The 19,732-nt window shown below is 47.0% G+C and overlaps 1 protein-coding gene and 1 pseudogene across 4 annotated transcripts in view; both read left to right on the top strand.

Moving 5' to 3' along the window:
* Window positions 1-19,732, top strand: part of Adcy10 (adenylate cyclase 10) — a 74,213-nt gene that overhangs the window by 10,675 nt on the left and 43,806 nt on the right. For 2 of the 4 annotated variants that reach the window (XM_087206849.1, XM_087206848.1), the window contains exons 1-2: window positions 16,560-16,890; window positions 19,381-19,466. In XM_087206849.1, coding sequence (XP_087062975.1) covers window positions 19,446-19,466 — 21 coding nt within the window. In that variant the 5' untranslated portion in view covers window positions 16,560-16,890; window positions 19,381-19,445. Of the gene's footprint in view, window positions 1-10,811; window positions 11,015-11,932; window positions 12,038-13,597; window positions 13,637-13,755; window positions 13,903-16,559; window positions 16,891-17,654; window positions 17,752-19,380; window positions 19,467-19,732 lie in introns of those variants that run through there. The other 2 variants (XM_087206853.1, XM_087206847.1) reach the window with 2 other exon arrangements.
* On the top strand, window positions 6,774-8,394 carry LOC101725243 (WD repeat-containing protein 82 pseudogene; annotated as a pseudogene).

The following is a 19,732-nucleotide window of genomic DNA, read 5'->3' as shown; positions in this document are numbered from 1 at the left end:
TAGAACATGATATTTTGATATATGTATATACTGTGCAATGATTAAATCAAGTAAATTAATAGATCCATCACCTTATAAACTTACCATTCTTTTGTGGTGAGAACATTATTTAGCAATTTTTTTCTTTTTTTTGATACCAGGATCAAACTCAGGACCTTGCGCTTGTGAGGCAGATGCAGTGCCACTGAGCTAAATCCCTGGCCCAAGTATTTAGCAATTTTAAAGTATACAATACATAATTATCTACTCACCATGTCATACATTAGATCTTCAGAATGTATTCGTCATCCAACATCCCCACTCCGCCTCAGCCGTTGGCAGCCACCTACCCTCTCTCTGCCTCTGTGCGTGCAGTGTGTTCAGATTCCACGTGTGAGTGAGATCATCTCGTGTTTCTCTTTCTGTACCTGGCTTGTTTCGCTTAACATAATGTCCTCTAGTTCCATTCATGTTGTCACAAATAACAGCCTCCCTTTCTTTTCCAAGGCTGAATAACATTCCGGTGTGTGCACACACTTGCGCATGAGTGTGTGTGTGTGCGTGTGTGTGTGACATTTTCTTTAGCCATTCGCCTGTTGATGGCGGGACTGCCCGTCTCCCCTCTCCTGAAGTGAGGTGTGTTCCTGAACCTGGGTCATGGGTCAGCGCTGAAGTGAAGTATGTCGCTTCCCGGAGGAGAATAACTCACTCTGTTGCAGCCTCTTTCCTCTGCCTTGTGTCCACCCCAGTGTCCCTGCCTCAGTGCTGCAGGGAACAGAGAACCCCAGAGAATAACGAGAGTACCCCAGCCCACCTGCAACGGATGTGCAGTATAAGTAAAAGAATGAACAAGAAACGAGGCTTTATTGTTCCAAGCCATTGAGATTTTGGACTTGCTAAGGAAGCAAGACCTCGGTGAGCCTGAGTGACACATACCTGCCTGTCCGTGTTTTCTGGAATCCCCGTGTGGCCTCATCTTGTAAAATTCAGAAGCACAGACATTGCTGTGTGGCATAACATACGGGGTCCATTAGTCGGTGCCGAGCATTCGGGGAAGACAGATGTGCTCGCCAAACCCTGAAGGAAGGCGTGACTAATGTGACCTCAGGGTCCTATTCCCTCCTCCGGATCAGTGTCAGCACAGGCGAGACCTATCCTCGGCCAAGGAGAGCAATCCGCGTCCTGAGGAGCTCCGCCTTCTTTATGAATATCATTTCCCCATGTGATTGCCACAGTGGACTTTTCCCTACGCCAACCACCCCTACACTGACGCATGCACTGATGAACAGCTCTATGTTTAGACCACCTTTAAAAAGGAAGGAAACAGCTTGGCATAATGGTGCACGCTTGTGGCCCCAGCACTTGAGAGGCTGAGGCAGGAAGATTGTGAGTTCGAGTCCAGGCTGGTCCACATAGCAAGATCAGTGAGATCAAGGATAGACTGGGCTACACAGCAAGAACCTGCCCCCCCACACACAAAAAGAAAAAGAGAAAAGAAATTCAGAAGAGAATAAGCCCATCATCAGTTTCCTAGTGCAGTTCTTATTATTTGAGGTTACTAACATTACATTTATCAGTGTTTATATTTGTGGATATAAGGTCTTTAGGGCTGGCTACTTGAACTTATTTGAAATAACTAGGTGGGCTGGGCATTTAGCCCAGTGGCACCTGGCCTGCCTCGCAAGTGCAAGGCCCAGAGTCCGATCCCAGGTAACAGAAAAAAAATAAATAACTGGGTGTTTTATTGCTACTTTTTTCTCTTTCTCCTTTGTTCTCTCTCTCTCTCTCTCTCTCTCTCTCTCTCTCTCTCTCTCTCTCTCTCTCTCTCTCTCTCCCTCCCTCTCCCTCCCTCTCCCTCCCTCTCCCTCCCTCTCCCTCCCTCTCCCCCCTCCCCCTCCCTCCCCCTCCCTCCCCCTCCCTCCCCCTCCCTCCCCCTCCCTCCCCCTCCCTTTCTCTCTCTCTCCCTCCCCCTCCTCCCTCTCTCTCTCCCCATCCCCCTGTCTTTCTCCCCCTCCCTCTCTCTCCCTCTCTCTCCCTCTCTCTCTCTGCCTCTCTCCCTCCCCCTCCCTCCCTCTCCCTCTCTCTCTTCCTCTCTCTCCCTCTCCCTCCCTCCCCCTCCCTTTCTCCCTGTCTCCCTCCCTCTCTCCCTCCGTCTCTCCCTCCCTCTCTCCCTCCCTCTCTCCCTCCCTCTCTCCCTCCCCCTCTCTCCCCCTCTCTCCCTCTCTCCCTCTCCCTCCCTCCCTCCCCCTCCCTTTCTCCCTGTCTCCCTCCCTCTCTCCCTCCGTCTCTCCCTCCCTCTCTCCCTCCCTCTCTCCCTCCGTCTCTCCCTCCCTCTCTCCCTCCGTCTCTCCCTCCCTCTCTCCCTCCCTCTCTCCCTCCCTCTCTCCCTCCCCCTCTCTCCCCCTCTCTCCCTCTCTCTCCCTCCCTCTCTCTTCCTCTCGTTCTCTTCCTCCCCCCTCCCTGTCTCTCCCCCCTCCCTCCCTCCCTCCCTCCCTCCCTCTCTCTCCTTCTCCCTCTCCCTCCGCCCTCCTCCCTCCCTCTCCCTCCCCCCTCCCTCTCTGTCTCTCCCCCCTCCCTCCCTCCCTCTCCCTCTCTACCTCCCTCTCTCTCCCTCCCCCCTCTGTCTTTCCCCCCCTCCCCCCTCCCCCTCCCCCCTCCCCCTCTCTCTCTCCCTCCCTCCTTCTCTCTCCCTCCCCCTCCCTCTCTCTCTCTCCCTCTCCCTCCCTCTCTCTCCTTCTCCCTCCCTCTCTCTCCTTCTCTCTCCCTCCCTCCCTCTCTCTCCCTCCCTCTCTCCCTCCACCCTGCCTTCCATGACCTTGCTAAGTTGCCCAGGGTGTCCTCAGTCTCACACTGGGGATTGAACTCAGGACCTTGCACTTTCGAGGCAAGCAGCACAACCACTGAGCTAAATCCCCAGCCCGACACTTCAGTTTTTTGGATACTGTTGTAAAAGGAATTGTTTCCCTAACTTCTCTCTCAGTGAGTCTGTTATTTGTGTATAAGAAGGCTATTGTTTTTTGAGTATTGACCTGTATCCAGCTACTCCACTGAATCTGTCAACTAAGTCTAGAAGTCTTTTGGTGGAATATTTGGGTCTTCTATGTAAAGTATCATATCATCAGCAAATAATGACACTTTAACTTCCTTCTTTCCTATCTTTATTCTTTTTATTTCTTTCTCTTTTCTAATTGCTGTGGATAATGTTTCCAGAACTATCTTGAACCAGAGTGGTGATAGTGGGCATCCTTGTCTTTTTCCTGATTTTAGCATGAAAGTTTTCAGTTTTTGACCGTTTAGTATGATGTTGGTTGTTGGTTTTTAATAGCCTTAATCAGGTTGAGATAAAGACCCGCTAGTCCAATTTTCTGTAGGGTTTTTATCATGACAGGGTATTGGATTTTGTTGAATGCTTTTTCTGCATCTATTGAGATGATCACATGGTTTTTGTCCTCGGCTTTTTTTTGTTTGTTTGTTTGGTTTTTGTTTTTTTTGGTACCGGGGATCGAACTTGGGTCCTTGAGCTTGTCAGGCAGGTGGCGAAACCACTAAGCTAAATCCCTGGCCCTTGGCTCTGTTAATATAGTGTATTACTTTTTTTTTTTTTGGTACTCGAGATTGAACTCGGATCCTTGCGTGGAAGGCAGGCAGTGGAACCACTGAGCTAAATCCCTGCCCCTGTATTACATTTATTGATTTATGTATGTTGAACCATCCTTGCATCCCTGGGATAAATCTGACTTGGTCAGGATGTATGATCTTCTTGATGACCCTCCGTATTCTGTTTGCCAGTGTATTGCTGAGGATTTTTCCATCTATGTTCATTAGGGAGATTGGCCTGTAGTTCTCTTTTTTGGTTGGGTCTTTCCCTGGTTTTGGAATCAAAGTAACACTTGCTTCCAGGAATGAATTTGGAAGCCTTGCTTCCCTTTCAATTTCTTTGATGAGTGTAAAGTGTAATGGCTTGTAGAATTCAGCAGTGAAGCCATCAGGACCTGGGCTTTTCTTTGTTTGTAAATTTTTTATTACGTTTTTCAATTTCACTCATTGTAATTCAGGTGTTTAGAATTTTTATATCTTCTTCATTTTACTTTGGCAATTCATATGTATCTAGGAATCTGTCCATTTCTGTATTTTCCATTTTATTAGAGTACAGGTTCTCAAAGTAGATATTGATGATTCTCTGGATTTCTGCTGGATCTGTTGTGACTTCACCTTTTTTCATTCTTAATTGCATGGATTTGAGCCTTTTCTTTCCTTTTTTGATAAGGTTAGCTAAAGGTTTATCAATTTTATTTATTCTTCTGAAAAACCAACTCTTGGATTCATTGATTTTTTTGTATCATTCTCTTAGTCTCCATTGCACTGATTTCTGCTCTGATCTTTATAATTTCCTGTCTTGTATGAGCTTTAGGTTTGTCATGCTCTTCTTTTTCTAGGAACTTGAGGTTCAGCATTAGGTTGTTTATTTGAGCTCTCTGTTTTCCTAATATGGGCATTCACTACTATGAATTTCCCGTATAGAACTGCTTTCATTGTGTCCCATAGATTCCTGTATGTTGTATTGGCATTATCATTTACTTGTAGATACTGTCTAATTTTTTCTTTAATTTCCTCTGTGACCCATTGGTTGTTCAGGAGAGTGTTATTCAATTTCCATGTGTTTGTGGGGGTTTTATAGTTTCTTATACTATTGATATCCAATTTTATTGCACTATGGTCTGATAATATACAGGGAGTAACTTCATTCTTTTACATTTACTTAAACATGTCCTATGAGCTAGCATGTGGTCTATTTTGGAGAATGACTCATGTGCAGCCGAAACGAATGTATATTCTGATTTTGTGGGGTGGAACACTCTGTAAACATCTGTTAAGTCCATTTGTTCAATAGCTTGGTTCAGTTCTAGAATTTCATTGTTGATTTTTTTGTCTAGATGATCTATTTGTGACAGTGGGGTATTGAGGTCCTCCACTACAACTGTATTAGTGCTTATTTGGTTTTTCATGTCCATTAATATTTGTTCAGCCTTTGTCTTTTTTTCCAGTACCAGGGATTGAAGTTGGGTCCTTGGGCTTTCAAGGCAGGCCACGGAACCACTGAGCTAAATCCCCAGCCCTATGTCCATTAATATTTGTTTTATATAGTTAGGGGCATTCATATTTGGTGCACATGTATTTATGATTGTCATCTGTTACTCTTGGATTGTTCCATTTGCAAGGATGTGGTGACCATCTTTGTCTCTCTTAATTAGCTCTGGTTTGAAATCTACTTTGTCTGCAAATAAGATTGCTACCCCTGCTTTCTTCTGGGTTCCTGTGGTGTGGAGAACTCTTTTCCATCCTTTTACTTTCAGTCTGTGAATTTCTTTTTAAGTTAGGTGTGTTTCTTGTATAGAGTATATTGTTGGATTTTGCTTCTTTTTTGGGGGGGTACCAGGGATCGAACTCGGATCCTTATGCTTGCGAGCCAGTCAGTGGAACCACTGAGCTAAATCCCCGGCCCTGGATTTTGCTTCTTAATCCATTCTGCCAGTCTATTTCTTTTGATTGGTGAATTGAGGCCATTAACACTGATGGTTATAACTGATAAATATTGACTTATCCTTGTCATGATGTTTTACTGTTGTTGGCTCTTTTATTTTTCCCCCTTTACCTTTAGTTTCTTGCCTTTCTGGGTGGCTTCGCTCTGTTGGGCCTCCTGGAGTGGTGGCCTTCATTGTCTTTTGCTAGGATATTGTTTAGAATTGTTTGGAGTGCTGGTTTGGTGTTCATGAAATTTCTCAGGTGTTCTTAGTCATGGAAGTACCTAATTTCCCCATCAATTTTGAAAGATAATTTTGCAGGATACAACAGTCGAGGTTGGAAGTTATTTTCTTTTAGGGCTTGAAATACTTCACTCCAGGCTCTCCTTGACTTGAGGGTTTGTGTTGATAAGTCTGCTGTGATTCTGATGGGCTTTCCCTTGTAGGTGATTTGTTTCTTTTCTCTAACTGCTTGTAGGATTTTGTTCTTCTGTTGGGTTTCTGGGATCTTGACCATTATATGTCTAGGTGTAGAATTTTTTTGATCGTGGCTAGTTCGAGTTCTATATGCCTCACTTACCTGTATGTCCAATTCTCTACCTCTGTCTGGGAAGTTTTCCACTATTACTTCTGTGAACAGTTGTTTTAAGTCAGTTGTACTTTTTCCTGCTTTTTTGTGGACTCCTATCAGTCTTATGTTATTCTTCTTTGCATCATCTAGCAGCTGCTGGATTGATTTCTCGTGGTCCCTTACTATTTTTAAGAAATCTGTTTTCATGGTCACTAACCGCAATCCTGTCTTCTATATCTGATATTCTATCTTCCCATATGCTCAGTCTGCTGTGAATATTTTCAATGGAGTTTTTAATCTCCTGGATATCTGTTTGAATCTTTTTTTATGGATTCCATTTCTTTCCTATGTTGGGTGATCACGGTTTCCATTTCTTTCTCATGCTGGGCATTCATGGCTTCCAGCATGTTTCTGATCTCATCTATTTTCTTATCTATTTCTGCTCTTAGAGCTTCTAATCATGTCTTTCACTCTGCTCACCATGTCCATAGTTATCTGGGAGATTATTTCTGTTTTGAGATTTTCTAGAGCCTCATGCATCTGCTTTGTTACATCCTGTGCTATCAGTTCAGGGTGTCCAGGTGGTTGATTATCAGACTTTTCCACCTCGTTTCCCCCAGAATTTGCTTTTGGTGGGGTGGAAGTCTGGGTTTGTGCCTTGCTTAACTGTCTTCTCATTTTTGTTTTTGGTACTGTCCTTGGTTTAATTCCTATGTTGATAACTTTGAAATTGCTTATTGTAAGCATCTTTGTTGTTTGTATTTAGAACCCTTATGGAATGATTGCTTCTCAGAGGTGTCTTCCAGATATAGCTGGTCTTTAGGTTTTGAGTCTCTAATGACTCTGAGGCTGTCTCATTTTCATTATACCAGGAAGGACAACTGATTAGATCAATCACAACACCTTAGCCCAAGTGATACAATCAACAACACCATAGCATCAAGCACAGCTTAGAAAATGACAATTTGTGGTAGTTATTAATCTATCACCTTTAAGGCCGCCATGAAGCTGACCGACAGTGTGCTGCGGAGCTTCCATGTCCGTGAGAACTCAGACAAGATTAACTGCTTTGACTTTAGTCCCAACGGCGAGACGGTCATCTCGAGCAGCGACGACGACTCCATCGTGCTCTATGACTGTCAGGAGGGCAAACCAAAGAGAACCCTGTACAGTAAGAAATATGGTGTGGACCTCATCAGATACACTCATGCGGCAAACACAGTTGTTTATAGCTCTAACAAAATAGATGATACAATTCGCTACCTGTCCTTGCATGACAACAAATATATCAGATACTTTCCTGGACGTAACAAAAGGGTGGTGGCCTTATCCATGTCACCTGAGGATGACACTTTCATTTCTGGGTCCCTTGATAAGACCATTTGACTTTGGGATCTCCGGTCTCCTAACTGCCAGGGTCTTATGCATCTACAGGGCAAGCCAGTTTGTCCTTTTGATCCAGAAGGGTTAATTTTTGCTGCTGGTGTCAACTCTGAAATGGTCAAGCTTTATGACCTTCGTTCTTTTGACAAGGGGCTATTTGCAACCTTTAAGATGCAGTATGATCGAACTTGTGAATGGACAGGACTTAAGTTCAGCAACGATGGCAAGCTCATACTCATCTCCACCAATGGCAGCTTCATCCATCTCATTGATGCATTCAAGGGAGTGGTGATGCACACATTTGGGGGTTATGCCAACAGCAAAACTGTCACACTAGAGGCTTCATTTACTCCAGACTCTCAGTTTATTATGATTGGTTCAGAAGATGGCAAGATCCATGTTTGGAATGGTGAGAGCGGTATAAAAGTAGCTGTATTGGATGGCAAACACACAGGCCCCATTACCTGTTTGCAGTTCAACCCCAAGTACATGACATTTGCCAGTGCATGTTCCAACATGGCCATCTGGTTGCCCACCATTGATGACTGACTCTAATGCTGCTTGGCTAATTCTGAATAGTGAGGGTGCCCAGCAGGAAAAACTCAGAGGGGACTGAGATAACAGATTGAATCTTTTGACTGGGCTGGAGAATATCCTTTCACATGGCCTTCCCCTGGATGTGCTGTACATCTACTCAAAAGAAAATTACTCTGCTGAGCTTCTTCAGAAGGACTGTGGTGCCACAGATTCATGTGGGACTTGGCCTTTGCAACTGTCACCGCACCAAGCTCCCCCAGAGGAGTGACCAGACTTGTAATTAGGTTATTGTGAAATGCTCAAGGCACCTTCAATTTTGAATGTATTTGCTGTGAGGAGCCAGTGAAGTTGTCAGTTCTGCACATCCTTTCTCCCACCCCTATAAATGCATGGGAAGCCGAAGTTTGGTTTTGAGATGCTAGGGAAACTCATTGCCCCTTGCCCACTTCTTGCATGTCTTGTTACTGGGTCTCCCTGTGTACTTGTGGCATTATTCCACAGTCATCATATTTCTTAGGTGCCAAACATTTACAGAAGTAAGTCTTCATATACCTTGGGGTCAGAGAGAGAAACAGATACTATAAAACCTTGTTTGTCAGGAAGCCATGCATTTAGCCCTGTGAGGATGGGTTCTCTGGGTAGGCCTCAGGCTCTGGTGTTGGGTAGGAAAAGGCCCAAGAGCTTAAAAGAGAGAGAAGGGAGTTAACAGGTGAGTTCCTAGAGTTGAAAGGTTTACCAGCAGCCTGGTGTAGCGCCCCCCATCAAGACAAACCCACAGTCATCCTGGGTGCCTACCAAGCTTGGTTTGTAGAAAAGGTAGGGTTCTATTTTTGTACTTGACATGCATCACTCTCCTGTGGGCCAGTATTGTGGAGTGAATTTACACTGATGCGTTCCTTCCCTGCCCATCACAAATTGTGTACATAGTCTCCAAATGACACTCCTCATACCCCCTCCTTTCCCCAGCTCCCACCCAAGAGCTGGTTCTAGGCCTGTGTTATATGTTATAGCCTTTTTATATGTGACCTTTGATTTGTTTGTATTCTAGCACAGTGTGTGGACCTCCATTTAAATATATTTGTGTATACATATATGCATATACCTTTATATGCATATCTAAAAAAAAATCTATCACCTTTAACTGTGTGAATGAAATCTAAATTGAGGACCAGCCTAACATATGTTTATAATGAATAGATTCTTCAATATAGCAACTTTACCCTTTGGGATAGGGAGTTAGAAGGAGTTGGGGAGGGAGGGATAGATAGGTAGAAGGATAGGGGAAGGTTGGCAGTGAGGCCAGAGGACACAGGAAGATCATGCAAACTCTAAGAAACTGTTGGATACTAAAGGAAAAGACAGAATGAAAGAACAAAGATGAGAACAGAACAAACTAACAGCAATAGGGAGGCTAGAAACTGTATTTACTTTGCTTTAAAACTAATGACAATTGAGAGAAAGAAAAAGAGAAGGAAAGAAAAATAAAGAAGAAATCTGAATTAGGACCAGAACAGGAACAAAAGGGAGATGAAGAACATGTGGGACCATGAGAGAGTGAGAGAGAGAAAGAAAAAAAGAAGAAGAAAGAAAAATTTGAAAAGAGTAGAAAAATTAAAAATAAGAGCAAAAAAGATAATTTTGAAAATAACAAATAAAAATGAAGGGCCTCCTTCAGGGTATGTCTCTGTTGTCACAATAGACAATGTGGGCAGCAGTGTGCAGATATAAGTCAATGAGTCTCAGCAAGCCAGTAGCAGACCCATGAGATTCAGGCAGATTTCTAGCTGCACGTCCCAAGTTGAGCTCCTGTCCTCCTCCAGGGTTCAGGTCTGCAAGGTTCTATTGCTGGTTCCAGCTGCCCTTCCCCTGAAGATAGTCCAGGTTCCGATGGGAGGTGGTGATCCCTCCAACTTACCAGGTACAGTGGTCTGGGGTGCCTTCATTGCAGAGATTCTCTTCACTTTTCCAGTGGGCTTCAATTTTCATCAAGGATCCTGAGAGAGGCCCTCTTTCTGTTGCTCACTTCTGCTCTATCTTCTGGAGCTCAGGACAATGGCCTTTATGACCCCCTGTGCCTCTGTAGTGTGGAATCAGGTACCGGCACAGCCAGGAGGCCAGAGGTGTGTGTGTGTGTGGGGGTGCTGCAGGCGCCCTAAGCTGGTCACTGGGTGGCGGGGTGTGGGTAGGAGGGAGCCCCACCCCACATCCCTGAGGTCCTCACCGTCCGCTGGCTGGTCGCTCCCAAGTGCCCCTCTTGCCAGCTCTTCATCCATTCAAGTTGACACTAGAGATTTAAACAGCACGGCCACCTACCCCAGGTGTGCAGTGAAGGCCCAACCCCTTCATAAAAATGTGTGGCCCCATTACGTACATGCTCCTGATGATGTGGCTCATTTCTGTAACAGTGTTGGGGGTTGGAGGTCCAGTGTGTGAGGGGTTTCCCTCTGTATAGAAGAGCAGTCTTGCCAGGCAAGGTGCTGCATGCTTGTAACCCCAGTACTTGGAGGATGAGACAGGAGGATCACAAGTTTAAGCTCACCCTGGGCAGTTTAGAGACTTAGTGAGACACTATTTAAACAATTTTTTTAAAGGGAAAGGGATGTAGCTCAGTTTGAAGGCCTGAGGCTCAATCCCAGTAGTGCAAAAAAAAAGGGGAGAGATGTCCTTTTGAAGTGTGACTCAGCAACCCTGGCAATGTCACCACCAGTCACCTACATGAGCAATCCACAGCTTGGCACAGGAACAATGGAGAAAATACAAATAGGAAACTGAGTGAACAAATATGCCAATTATCCTCCATTCCCAACTTCTCTTTCTAGAAGACCTACTGGGGCACTGCTTCCTGTCGCCAAGAGTTTCTAGAAATTTGCCTTGAATATGAACACTCAGCAAAAATCACAGGACAACGCCATTGTCAGAATAGCGGCTCATTTACCAGACCTCATTGTCTATGGAAATTTCTCTCCGGAGCGGCCCTCCATGGATTATTTTGATGGAGTCCTGATGTTCGTTGATATTTCAGGCAAGTGCCAAAAGGATGTGTGGGGTTGGTGTGGGTCACAGGCTCACATCGGAGTTCCACCACCTGCAAAAACAAAATCCTGACCTCAGGAAGAGGTCTCCCTGGACCCTGTGTGTGTGTGTGTGTGTGTGTGTCCACACGCGTGTGGCTGGAGACTGAGCAGCACGAGGATGCTCTACCGCTGTGATAGTGTTCCCAGCTCTTTTTATTTTTTCATTTTGAGACAGGGTCTTGCCCAGGCATGTGCCTCGTGCCTCTCAGTCTCCCAAAGTGCATCAGCATGCCTGGCCCAGAGTTTCCTCACAGTCATCTGTGACTGGTCAGGTGTCAGACACAGCCTCCTTTCTCAGCATTTGTTATATTAGAGGTCGGGGAAAGGCTCCAGATTTCTTCCCTCTAGATGCTCTACTTCCATAGTGATGACTGCAGTACCTTTAACTGGGAATAGAATTTATGTCCCATGGTAATGAAAACACATAGATTTCAAACTCTTCCAAAGAGCTGCCAAGTTTACTATTAAAATGTAAAGATCAGCCAGGCACAATGGTGCATGACAGTAACACCAGCACTTTGGAAGGCTGGGGTGGGAGGGTCACACGTTGAAGACCACCCTGTGCAAGTTAGTGACTTAGTGAGACTTTGTCTCAAAAAAAAAAAAAAAAGGAGCTGGGGATGTACTTCTGTGTGAAGACCCGGGTTCAAGCCCCAGTACTGGGAAAGAAAGATAAAGAAAGAAAGAAAGAAAGAGAGAGAGAGAGAGAGAGAGAGAGAGAAAAGAGAGAAGGAAAGAAGGAAGGAAGAGAGGAAGGGAGGGAGGAGAGAAAGAGACAGAGAGAGGGCGAGAGAGAGACTGCCAGCGTGCCCCTCTTGCAGCTCTGCTTGGTTCCTCCAAGCAGCCGAAATCAGCTGTTTGTTTAGGTTTCACTGCCATGATGGAGAAGTTCAGCACCGCCATGTACATGGACCGAGGGGCCGAGCAGCTGGTGGACATCCTGAACCACTACATAAGCGCCATCGTGGAGAGTGAGTGTGCCCTGGCTTCTGTGCCAGTCCAGTGCCTCCTGTGCCTGTTGTTCACAACTGAGTACAGCTCCTCAGCACTCCTGTTTTCCCCAGGAAACGTGGCTAAAACCACTGTGTTCTTTTTTTGGTACTGGGGATCGAACGTGGGTCCTTGCGCTTGCAAGACAGGTGGCAGAACCACTGAGCTAAATCTGCGCCAAAACACTATGTTCTGAGACCTCCCATGGGACAGCTGAAGGGATAGGATCAGCCTCACAGTACAGACCCTAGAGGGAAAAGATGCTTTGCATTCATATAAAGGCTGACATTCTTCATTTATTTATGTATTTATTTTGCAGTACTGGGGATTGAACCCAGGGCCTTCCCATGACCTGCATCTCCAGCCCTCTTTTATTTTTTGAAACAGAGTCTCATTGCATTGCCCAGGTAGGACTTGAACTTGCAGTCCTCCTGATTCAGTCTCCCAAAGTGTGGGATTCCAGGCATGTGTCACTGTGCCCAGCTGAAATGCTTTTTTCTAAAAAGAACTAGAGGACCAATACATTTAGTCACACTTAATATATTCGTATATTTTTTAAACCTGGCTTCTGTATACTCAAACATAGTCATGAAGGGATTGTTGTTGGACTAGAAAGGAGTAGTTTAGAATCGACTTCTCACCCCTTCGTCTCCTGATGGTGGGTCCTGAAGCCCTCACAGCTGAGTGAAGTCCGCTCCCTTTTCGCCTCTGTCTGCCATCTTGTCTGCACTGGTAGTCTGCACCATTCATGAAGAAAGGAATTCATGTTGTGGTAACCTGTAGGCCCACTGCCTTACCAGGTTTTAAGTTCCCTAATAATACCTTAATGTTCCCCGCTAGACAAAATCTGATGCTCCTGAAAAGCAGAAATGGCATTGAATTCTTTTTCTTATCTCAGCATGGTAGGCACTCAGTGAGTTTGTGATGGTGCATAAGTAAGAGAACAAATGGCCGTAGAGAGTCTAACTGGAAAGCCCAAGACGGGAAATAACACCCAAGTTGACTGTGACTCTGATGTCCCACTTCCCGGCTCCCATTCTCGGGGAGCCCCACCTGAGGACAGCATCCCCGGTCTCCAGAGGAGGGCAGCTGTCCTGGTCCGCACTGAAAGCCCCACTGCCTCTCTCCCTCTTCCCACCTGCAGCAATGGAGCCCAGCGAGCTCCGTGGGCAGCTGAGGAAGCAGATCATGTGGGCTTAACGAGGAGACATCTTCAATGGAAGTCTATGTTCTGAACTGCTGTCCTCCTGACCCTGTTTCTAGTCACTAATGAGTGAATTCTTTGGCTACCTTTCAGAAATCAGAGTCAGCTGGGCATGGTGGCGAACATCTGTAATCCCAGCATTCTGGGAGGCTGAGGCAGGAGGCTTTCAAGTGCAACCCCAACCTGGGCAACTTAGTGACTTAGCAAGACCCTGTTTCAAAATAAGTTCAAAAAGGACTGGGATGGAGCTCAGTTCAAAGGCCCTGGGCTCAATCCCCAGTATTGCCAAAAAATAAAAGGAATTATAGCTTGATTTAACTTCTTTTCTCCCCCTCAGAAGTGTTGCTTTTTGGAGGAGACATCCTGAAATTTGCAGGTACACTGATGGACACAAGTGGGGTAGGAAGGGCAGAAGACGGGCTGAGGACAGTGTTGGGGAGCAGAGGGTCTATTCAGACTCACACGGAGTGCGCCCCGGATGTGTGTCCATCCAAGGTGACGCACTGCTAGCCCTGTGGAAGGTGGAACGGAAGCAACTGAAAAACATCATCACCGTGGTCGTTAAATGCAGCCTGGAGATACACGGCCTGTTTGACAACAAGGAGATGGAGGAAGAAGGCCTGGACATCCGAGTGAAGATAGGTGAGCGCTGGGAGGGACGGCCACTGTGGGGTGTGGGCCACCTTAGCCTCAGAATCAGGGTGCCCAGGCCGCGCATGGCAGCTTCCGAGCACGCTGGTCAGGAGGAGCAGGTTGCTCTGAGATCTACGTACTCCCTACTCCCTACTACCATCACGGGAAGGACAAGAGCTCATGGAGTGCTCGGCACCCAGGAGCCACTGGACAAAAGGCCTTTGTTAGCCGGTGGCTGCCGTCCTTAGTCTTAGCTGCTGGGCAGGGTAGGGAAGCAGCAGTGAGCCTTACCAGGCTCAGCAGTGACACGAGCCTGGTCTGTCCCCACTCCAGAAGAGTGACATGCACTCACGGAAAAGTGAGCAGGCTGGGCACAGTGGCACATGCCTGGTGTCCAGCACTGAGGGAGGGGAGTCGCAGATCCCAGTCCCACCTGGACAACTTAGACCCTGTCTCAAGTACAAAGTAAAAAGGGCTGCAGATGAGGCTCAGTGGAAGGGTGCTCCTGGGCTTGATCCCCAGCACTTTGAAGGAAGGAGTGGAGGGAGGAACCAAGGAAGGGAGAGAGGGAAAGAGGTAGGGAAAAAGGAAGGGAGGGAGGAAGGCAGCAAGGAAGGAGGAGCAGGAGTGGGGAGAGAGAGAGAGAAAGCCAGGTGTGGTGGCGCACACCTGTAATCCCAGCACTTGGGAGGCTGAGGCAGGAGGATTGCCATGAGTCTGAGGGCAGCCTGGGCTACACGGTGAGTTTAAGTCCAGCCTGAACTACATAGAGACCCCCTGTCTGAAAAAACAAACCAAAAAGGGCCGGGGATGTAGCCCAGTGGTGCTGCCGCCTGCCTCACAAGCACAAGGTCCTGAGTTGGATCCCTGGTACCAAACAAACCAAAAAAAGGAAGAAAGAAAAGAAAGAAAAACTTAACATGAGCTCATGGCACAGCTCCAGCTTCCCGCAGGGCCTCGGGTGCACAGGCCCCACATGGCACCATGCACACACATCCAGTCCCAGGCAGAGTGCTCCTGCCCTTCCCACTGAACAGTGAGGTTCTGAGAGGCAGAGTGCTCTAGCGCGGGCCAGAGCTACGGGAGCTGGGGCAGCAGCTTCCCCTAACCTAATTTTGTAAGCCTTAGAAGGCTGAAGTGTCAGAGCCAATGCAAGCACCAGAGATCGTGCAACTAACGGCAACCTATGTTTCACTGTGCTTTTATTCAAAATTTCCCACACATTCCTGTAATCTGGGCGGCTGAGGCAAGAGGAATATAAATTTGAGCCCAGCCTGGGCAACTCAGTGATTTAGCAAGGCCCTGTGTCAAAAAAAAATTTTAATTCTTTTTTAAAAAGGGCTGTGTGCCGAGGATTTAGCTCAGTGGTTTGGCCGCTTGCTATGCAAGCACAAGGACCCAAGTTCAATCTCCGGTACCAAAAAAAAAAGGTGTGATTATGTTCTGCAACCATGTACTAATAAAAAAAATTTTTTTTTGGTACTGGGGATTGAACTCAGGACCTTGCACTTGCAAGGCAGGCGGTGGAACCACTGAGCTAGATCCCCGGCCCTAAAAAAGAATTTTAAATAAAAAGGGCTGGGGATGTAGTTCAGTTTGAATACCCTGGTTCAATCACTAGGGCCACAGTTAACACCTAGAGAGACTGATGTACCCTTTTTTTATTATCAGTACGGGGATCAAACTCTTGGGCTTCTCACTAAATTGCTAAGTTGCCCAAGCTGGGCTCAAACCTCCTGTCACAGTACCTTTATGAACATATTTTGTGTATGTGTCATTTTTCACATCTGTCTCCTGTTGCTCAGGAACCAAAACCTCTGTCTCCCAATGGGAAATCAATCAGCCAAAGCATTGTGGGACAGACATGTGGCCTCTTTTCCCTCAGCATCAGGTTGTTTCCTGGACTCAGAAGCTAGGGCGTCTTTTCCAGGTGAAATCTCAATCTCTGATAAAATGAAAATCTCCCCCAACAGGAATTTGAAGTTATTTTCTGCCTGGCGTAGTGGCGCCTGCCTGTTACCCCAGCACTTGGGAGGCTGAGGCAAGAAGATCATTGCCAGCTCAAAACCAGCCAGAAATACATAGAAGACCCTGTCTCAAAACAACAACAACAACAAAAATACAAAAATGAAGGTGTGGGAGTGGGGATGTGGCCCAGTACAAAAGTCCTAGGTTCATTTCCAAGCATTGCAAAATAAACAAATAAGTTTTCTGTTGCTCTTTTCTTTTTTTGGTACCGGGGATTGAACTCGGGTCCTTGCGCTTGCACAGTAGGCAGTGAAACCATTGAGCTAAATTCCTGGCCCTCTGTTACTCTTTAGTATCAACAAACTGAAAACAAAGTAAAAGTAACTTTGTCACAAAAAAGGTGTTACAGAATGGCAGAAACTATTGGCTGAACTTTCTAGCCCTTGGAGAGAGAGATGGGCATTTGGGACTTTAGAAGCCAGGAACCTGGAAGAGGCTTTCTCTGATTCCTGCTTTAAAGTGGGGTTTGTTTTGTTTTGTTTTGTTTTGTTCTGTCGGAGACAGGGTCTTGCTATGCAGTTCAGCCCGACCTTGAACACACTATGGAGCCCAGGCTGGCCTCGAACTCACAGTGACCCTCCTGCCTTGGCTTTCCAGAGCTCTGGGCTTACAGCCGTGCACCGCCACGCCCAGCTCCTACATTAGTTTAGAGGAGAGATTTTACTCTGAGTTTCATAGCAAGCTCCTGATCTTTCCCAGGCCGGTGCTGCTGGGCCGTAACCCAGGAGTCCCGCGCCAACCTGTGCGTGCCTCACCCCGCCAGGGTTGTCCGCTGGCCACATCACCTTGGTGGTCTTCGGGGACGAGAGACGCAACCACTTCCTGGTGACCGGCCAGGCGGTGGACGACGTGCGGCTGGCACAGAACCTGGCGCAGATGAATGACGTCATCCTGTCCCCCAACTGCTGGCAGCTGTGTGACCGGAACATGGTCGAAATCGAGAGGATTCCGGACCAGAGAGTGGTGAAGGTCGGTGGGGCCCTGCGGGGGTCCTGCGGGCTGCGGCAGGGCGCGATCCCCAGGCCTGGGCCTCCGGGCTGGGGAGCATGCGGGGCCCTCACTGTCTGGGGGACCCCCAACCCAGGCAGAGGCTGAGCCCTGGAGGCCAGCGAGGGCCGAGCTGTGCTGTGAGCTTGTGCAGGGAGAGGAGGGTGGCGCTGCTTGGAAGGGGAACGGTTGGCAGAGAAGACAAAGCTGGTTAAGGTTGTAGAAGCCTGTAATCCCAGCACTCTGGGAGGCTGAGGCAGGAGGACCCCAAGCTGCAACTCAGCCTGGGCAATTTAATAACTTAGACTTGGCTTAAAATAAAAAGGGCTGAGGGCCGGGGATTTAGCTCAGTGGTTCCGCTGCCTGCCTCACAAGCATAAGGTCCCGAGTTCGAGCCCTGGTTCCCAAAAAAAGGCAGGGGTGCTGAAAAGTAAATAAATAAATAAGGGCTGGGGAGCCGGGTGTGGTGGTGCACGCCTGTAATACCAGCCCTCGGGAGGCTGAGGCAGGAGGACCACTGCCAGCTCAAGGCCAGCCTGAGCTACATAGTGAGATCCTGTCTCAAAAAAAAAAAATTCAAGTTTTACAAATTGAAGATCTGTAGTGTTTAAGTCTGCCAATCACTGTTACCATGTCCTCGACATTCAAAAACGTGTACCCTTACACCCTCACTTTCTGCAGAGAGAGCATACTCAAAGGACCAGATAATAATCAGAATGACTACAAACTTTGTTTATTTTATTCAGGTTAAGTTCTTAAAACTACCTTCCACTTTTAACTTTGATGAATTTTTCAAAAAGTGTATGGCCTTCATGAACTATTATCCTTCTAGTCAGCTCAAAAGTAAGTACTCTTCATAATGAAGTCCTTTCCCTCTCTTGGTGCCCAGTGTAGGAGCTGTGATTGCAAAGTTCACTGAATGTTTTTAAAATTTTTTAATGTGTTACGGTAAAAGAACATTCCCTCGAATCCTCCTTAAAACACTCCCCTCACTCGGAACACCCTTATCTCATTGTTCTTGACACTTTCTGAAGCAGTTCCAGAAGTCCTCCTTCGTAAATGTCTTTTGTTGCACTGTCTTGGCCGCCCCAATGTCCTGAATTGATTCAAAATGCTTATCTTTCATGGTCATTTTGACTTTGGGGAAGAGCCAGAAGTTGCATGGTTAGGTGGATGAGGACACCCCGTCATGTTTTTATGAGCCTGCCTTTCTGTTGCCTTTCTGCTGGGTGGCAGGAGCATTCGCTGTGTTTTTGATCATACCTTGTAAAGACACTCTGGAAAGAGGACTTCCAGAACTGCTTCGGAAAGTGGCAAGAATGATGGGATGAGTGTGTTGGAAGCGAAGGGGAGCATTTTTGAGGATGGTTAATGGCAATGTGTCTTTTCATGTAACACTTTTTAAATGTAAACACTTTCAGTGTATTTTGATGGTAACTTACACCCCATTCTGAGCAGCTGATACCTCTCACCTCCTAGTCCTCACGGGCTTGCGGAGGAGACCTAGGTGCTTCCCTCCTCGTGCCCTCTCCCTCCGTCATCCTCCGAACATTCCTAAATCTCTCCCTCGATGAAAGAGAAAAGAAAGCTTCTGAATTCCTCACCCATGCACACACATTGATACATGTGTTCATTTGTCCGCGTCCTGGTAACCCCTTGTTGATTTATTCCCACAATAAACACTGATTACTTGTGCATTGGGGTATGATTGTGTTCACCTACTCTTGGGTCTTTTATTTTTATTTATTTTTAATCTTCCAGTGATAGAGTCTTGTTCTGTCACTTAGACTGTCCTTGGCTCTTGGGCTCAAGCAATCCTCCTGCCTCAGCTCCAGAGTAGCGGGGACAACAGCACACACCTCTTTGCTGAGCTGGTCTTGTGCCCTGACATCTAGCTCTGCCCTCTCCCCACTGCTGCGACTTAGGCCATGGCTGCCCTAAGTTGCCAGAGCAGATCACCTCTCCTCCTGCCTCATCCTAGGTGGCTGCCCTTGGATTATTCTCTCTCTTTCTCTTTTATTTTTTTCTGGACACTATATTCTTCATTTTTCTTTGGCCTTAGTGACTCCATTTTGACTGTTAACCCCTGGTGGTGGGGGCCCTGTGTAGGAGCCTAGGCCAAAGCAATGGCCTCTAGTGATCTTCACTGGACAATCCCCAGTCTGAGATCAGAGGCCGGTTCCCCGCATCGTACTCCTGCTGCTCTGCCTACGCTGTCCTCCCTCCTTCTCTGTCGTCACCCCCAGACATCCATTCCCACCCCTGTTGTCGGTAGTTTCACATCAAGCCCCAGTGAAAATCTCATATCCCACAACACAATGACAATCAGACCAGGGGTACTGAGCCACACTGTAGCTGGATTCGGGGCCAGCTGGATCCAGTAGCTCCTCCTCGGATTGCCCGCTCCCTTTGGCCAGGGGTTGGCAGGCCCTGGGGGTGGCTCCTCCCTGAGGCCCCTCCTCTGCCCCCCAGCGCTGAGGCTGTCCTGCCTGCTGGAGTCCAACACGGAGCTGGAGGAGTCGCTGCAGAAGTATGTGATGGAGAGCATCCTGAAGCAGGTACCTTCCCGAGAGAGCTTGGGGGCTGTGTGGGGCCAGAGGTCCTAGCTGGAAAGAGGATTTTTAAAAAAGCAGCCAGTAAAATGTTCCTTTGAAATAAAAAAAGATGTTATGTGCAGGTGACTTCAAAGTTTATCGCTCAAGTCTGGATATGATTAAGAGTTAACGAGCCAGGAATTTAGCTCAGTGGCACAGCGCCTGCCTTGCAGCACAAGGTCCTGAGTTCAATCCCTGGTACCAAAAAAAAGAGAAAAGAGTTAAAGAAT

Source organism: Heterocephalus glaber, unplaced genomic scaffold, assembly GCF_053883595.1.
Source record: "Heterocephalus glaber isolate CG9 unplaced genomic scaffold, H.glaber_assembly_v1.0 deba00000738, whole genome shotgun sequence".
Classification (NCBI taxonomy): Eukaryota; Metazoa; Chordata; class Mammalia; order Rodentia; family Bathyergidae; genus Heterocephalus; species Heterocephalus glaber.
This window is presented reverse-complemented; position numbering and strand designations above follow the sequence as displayed.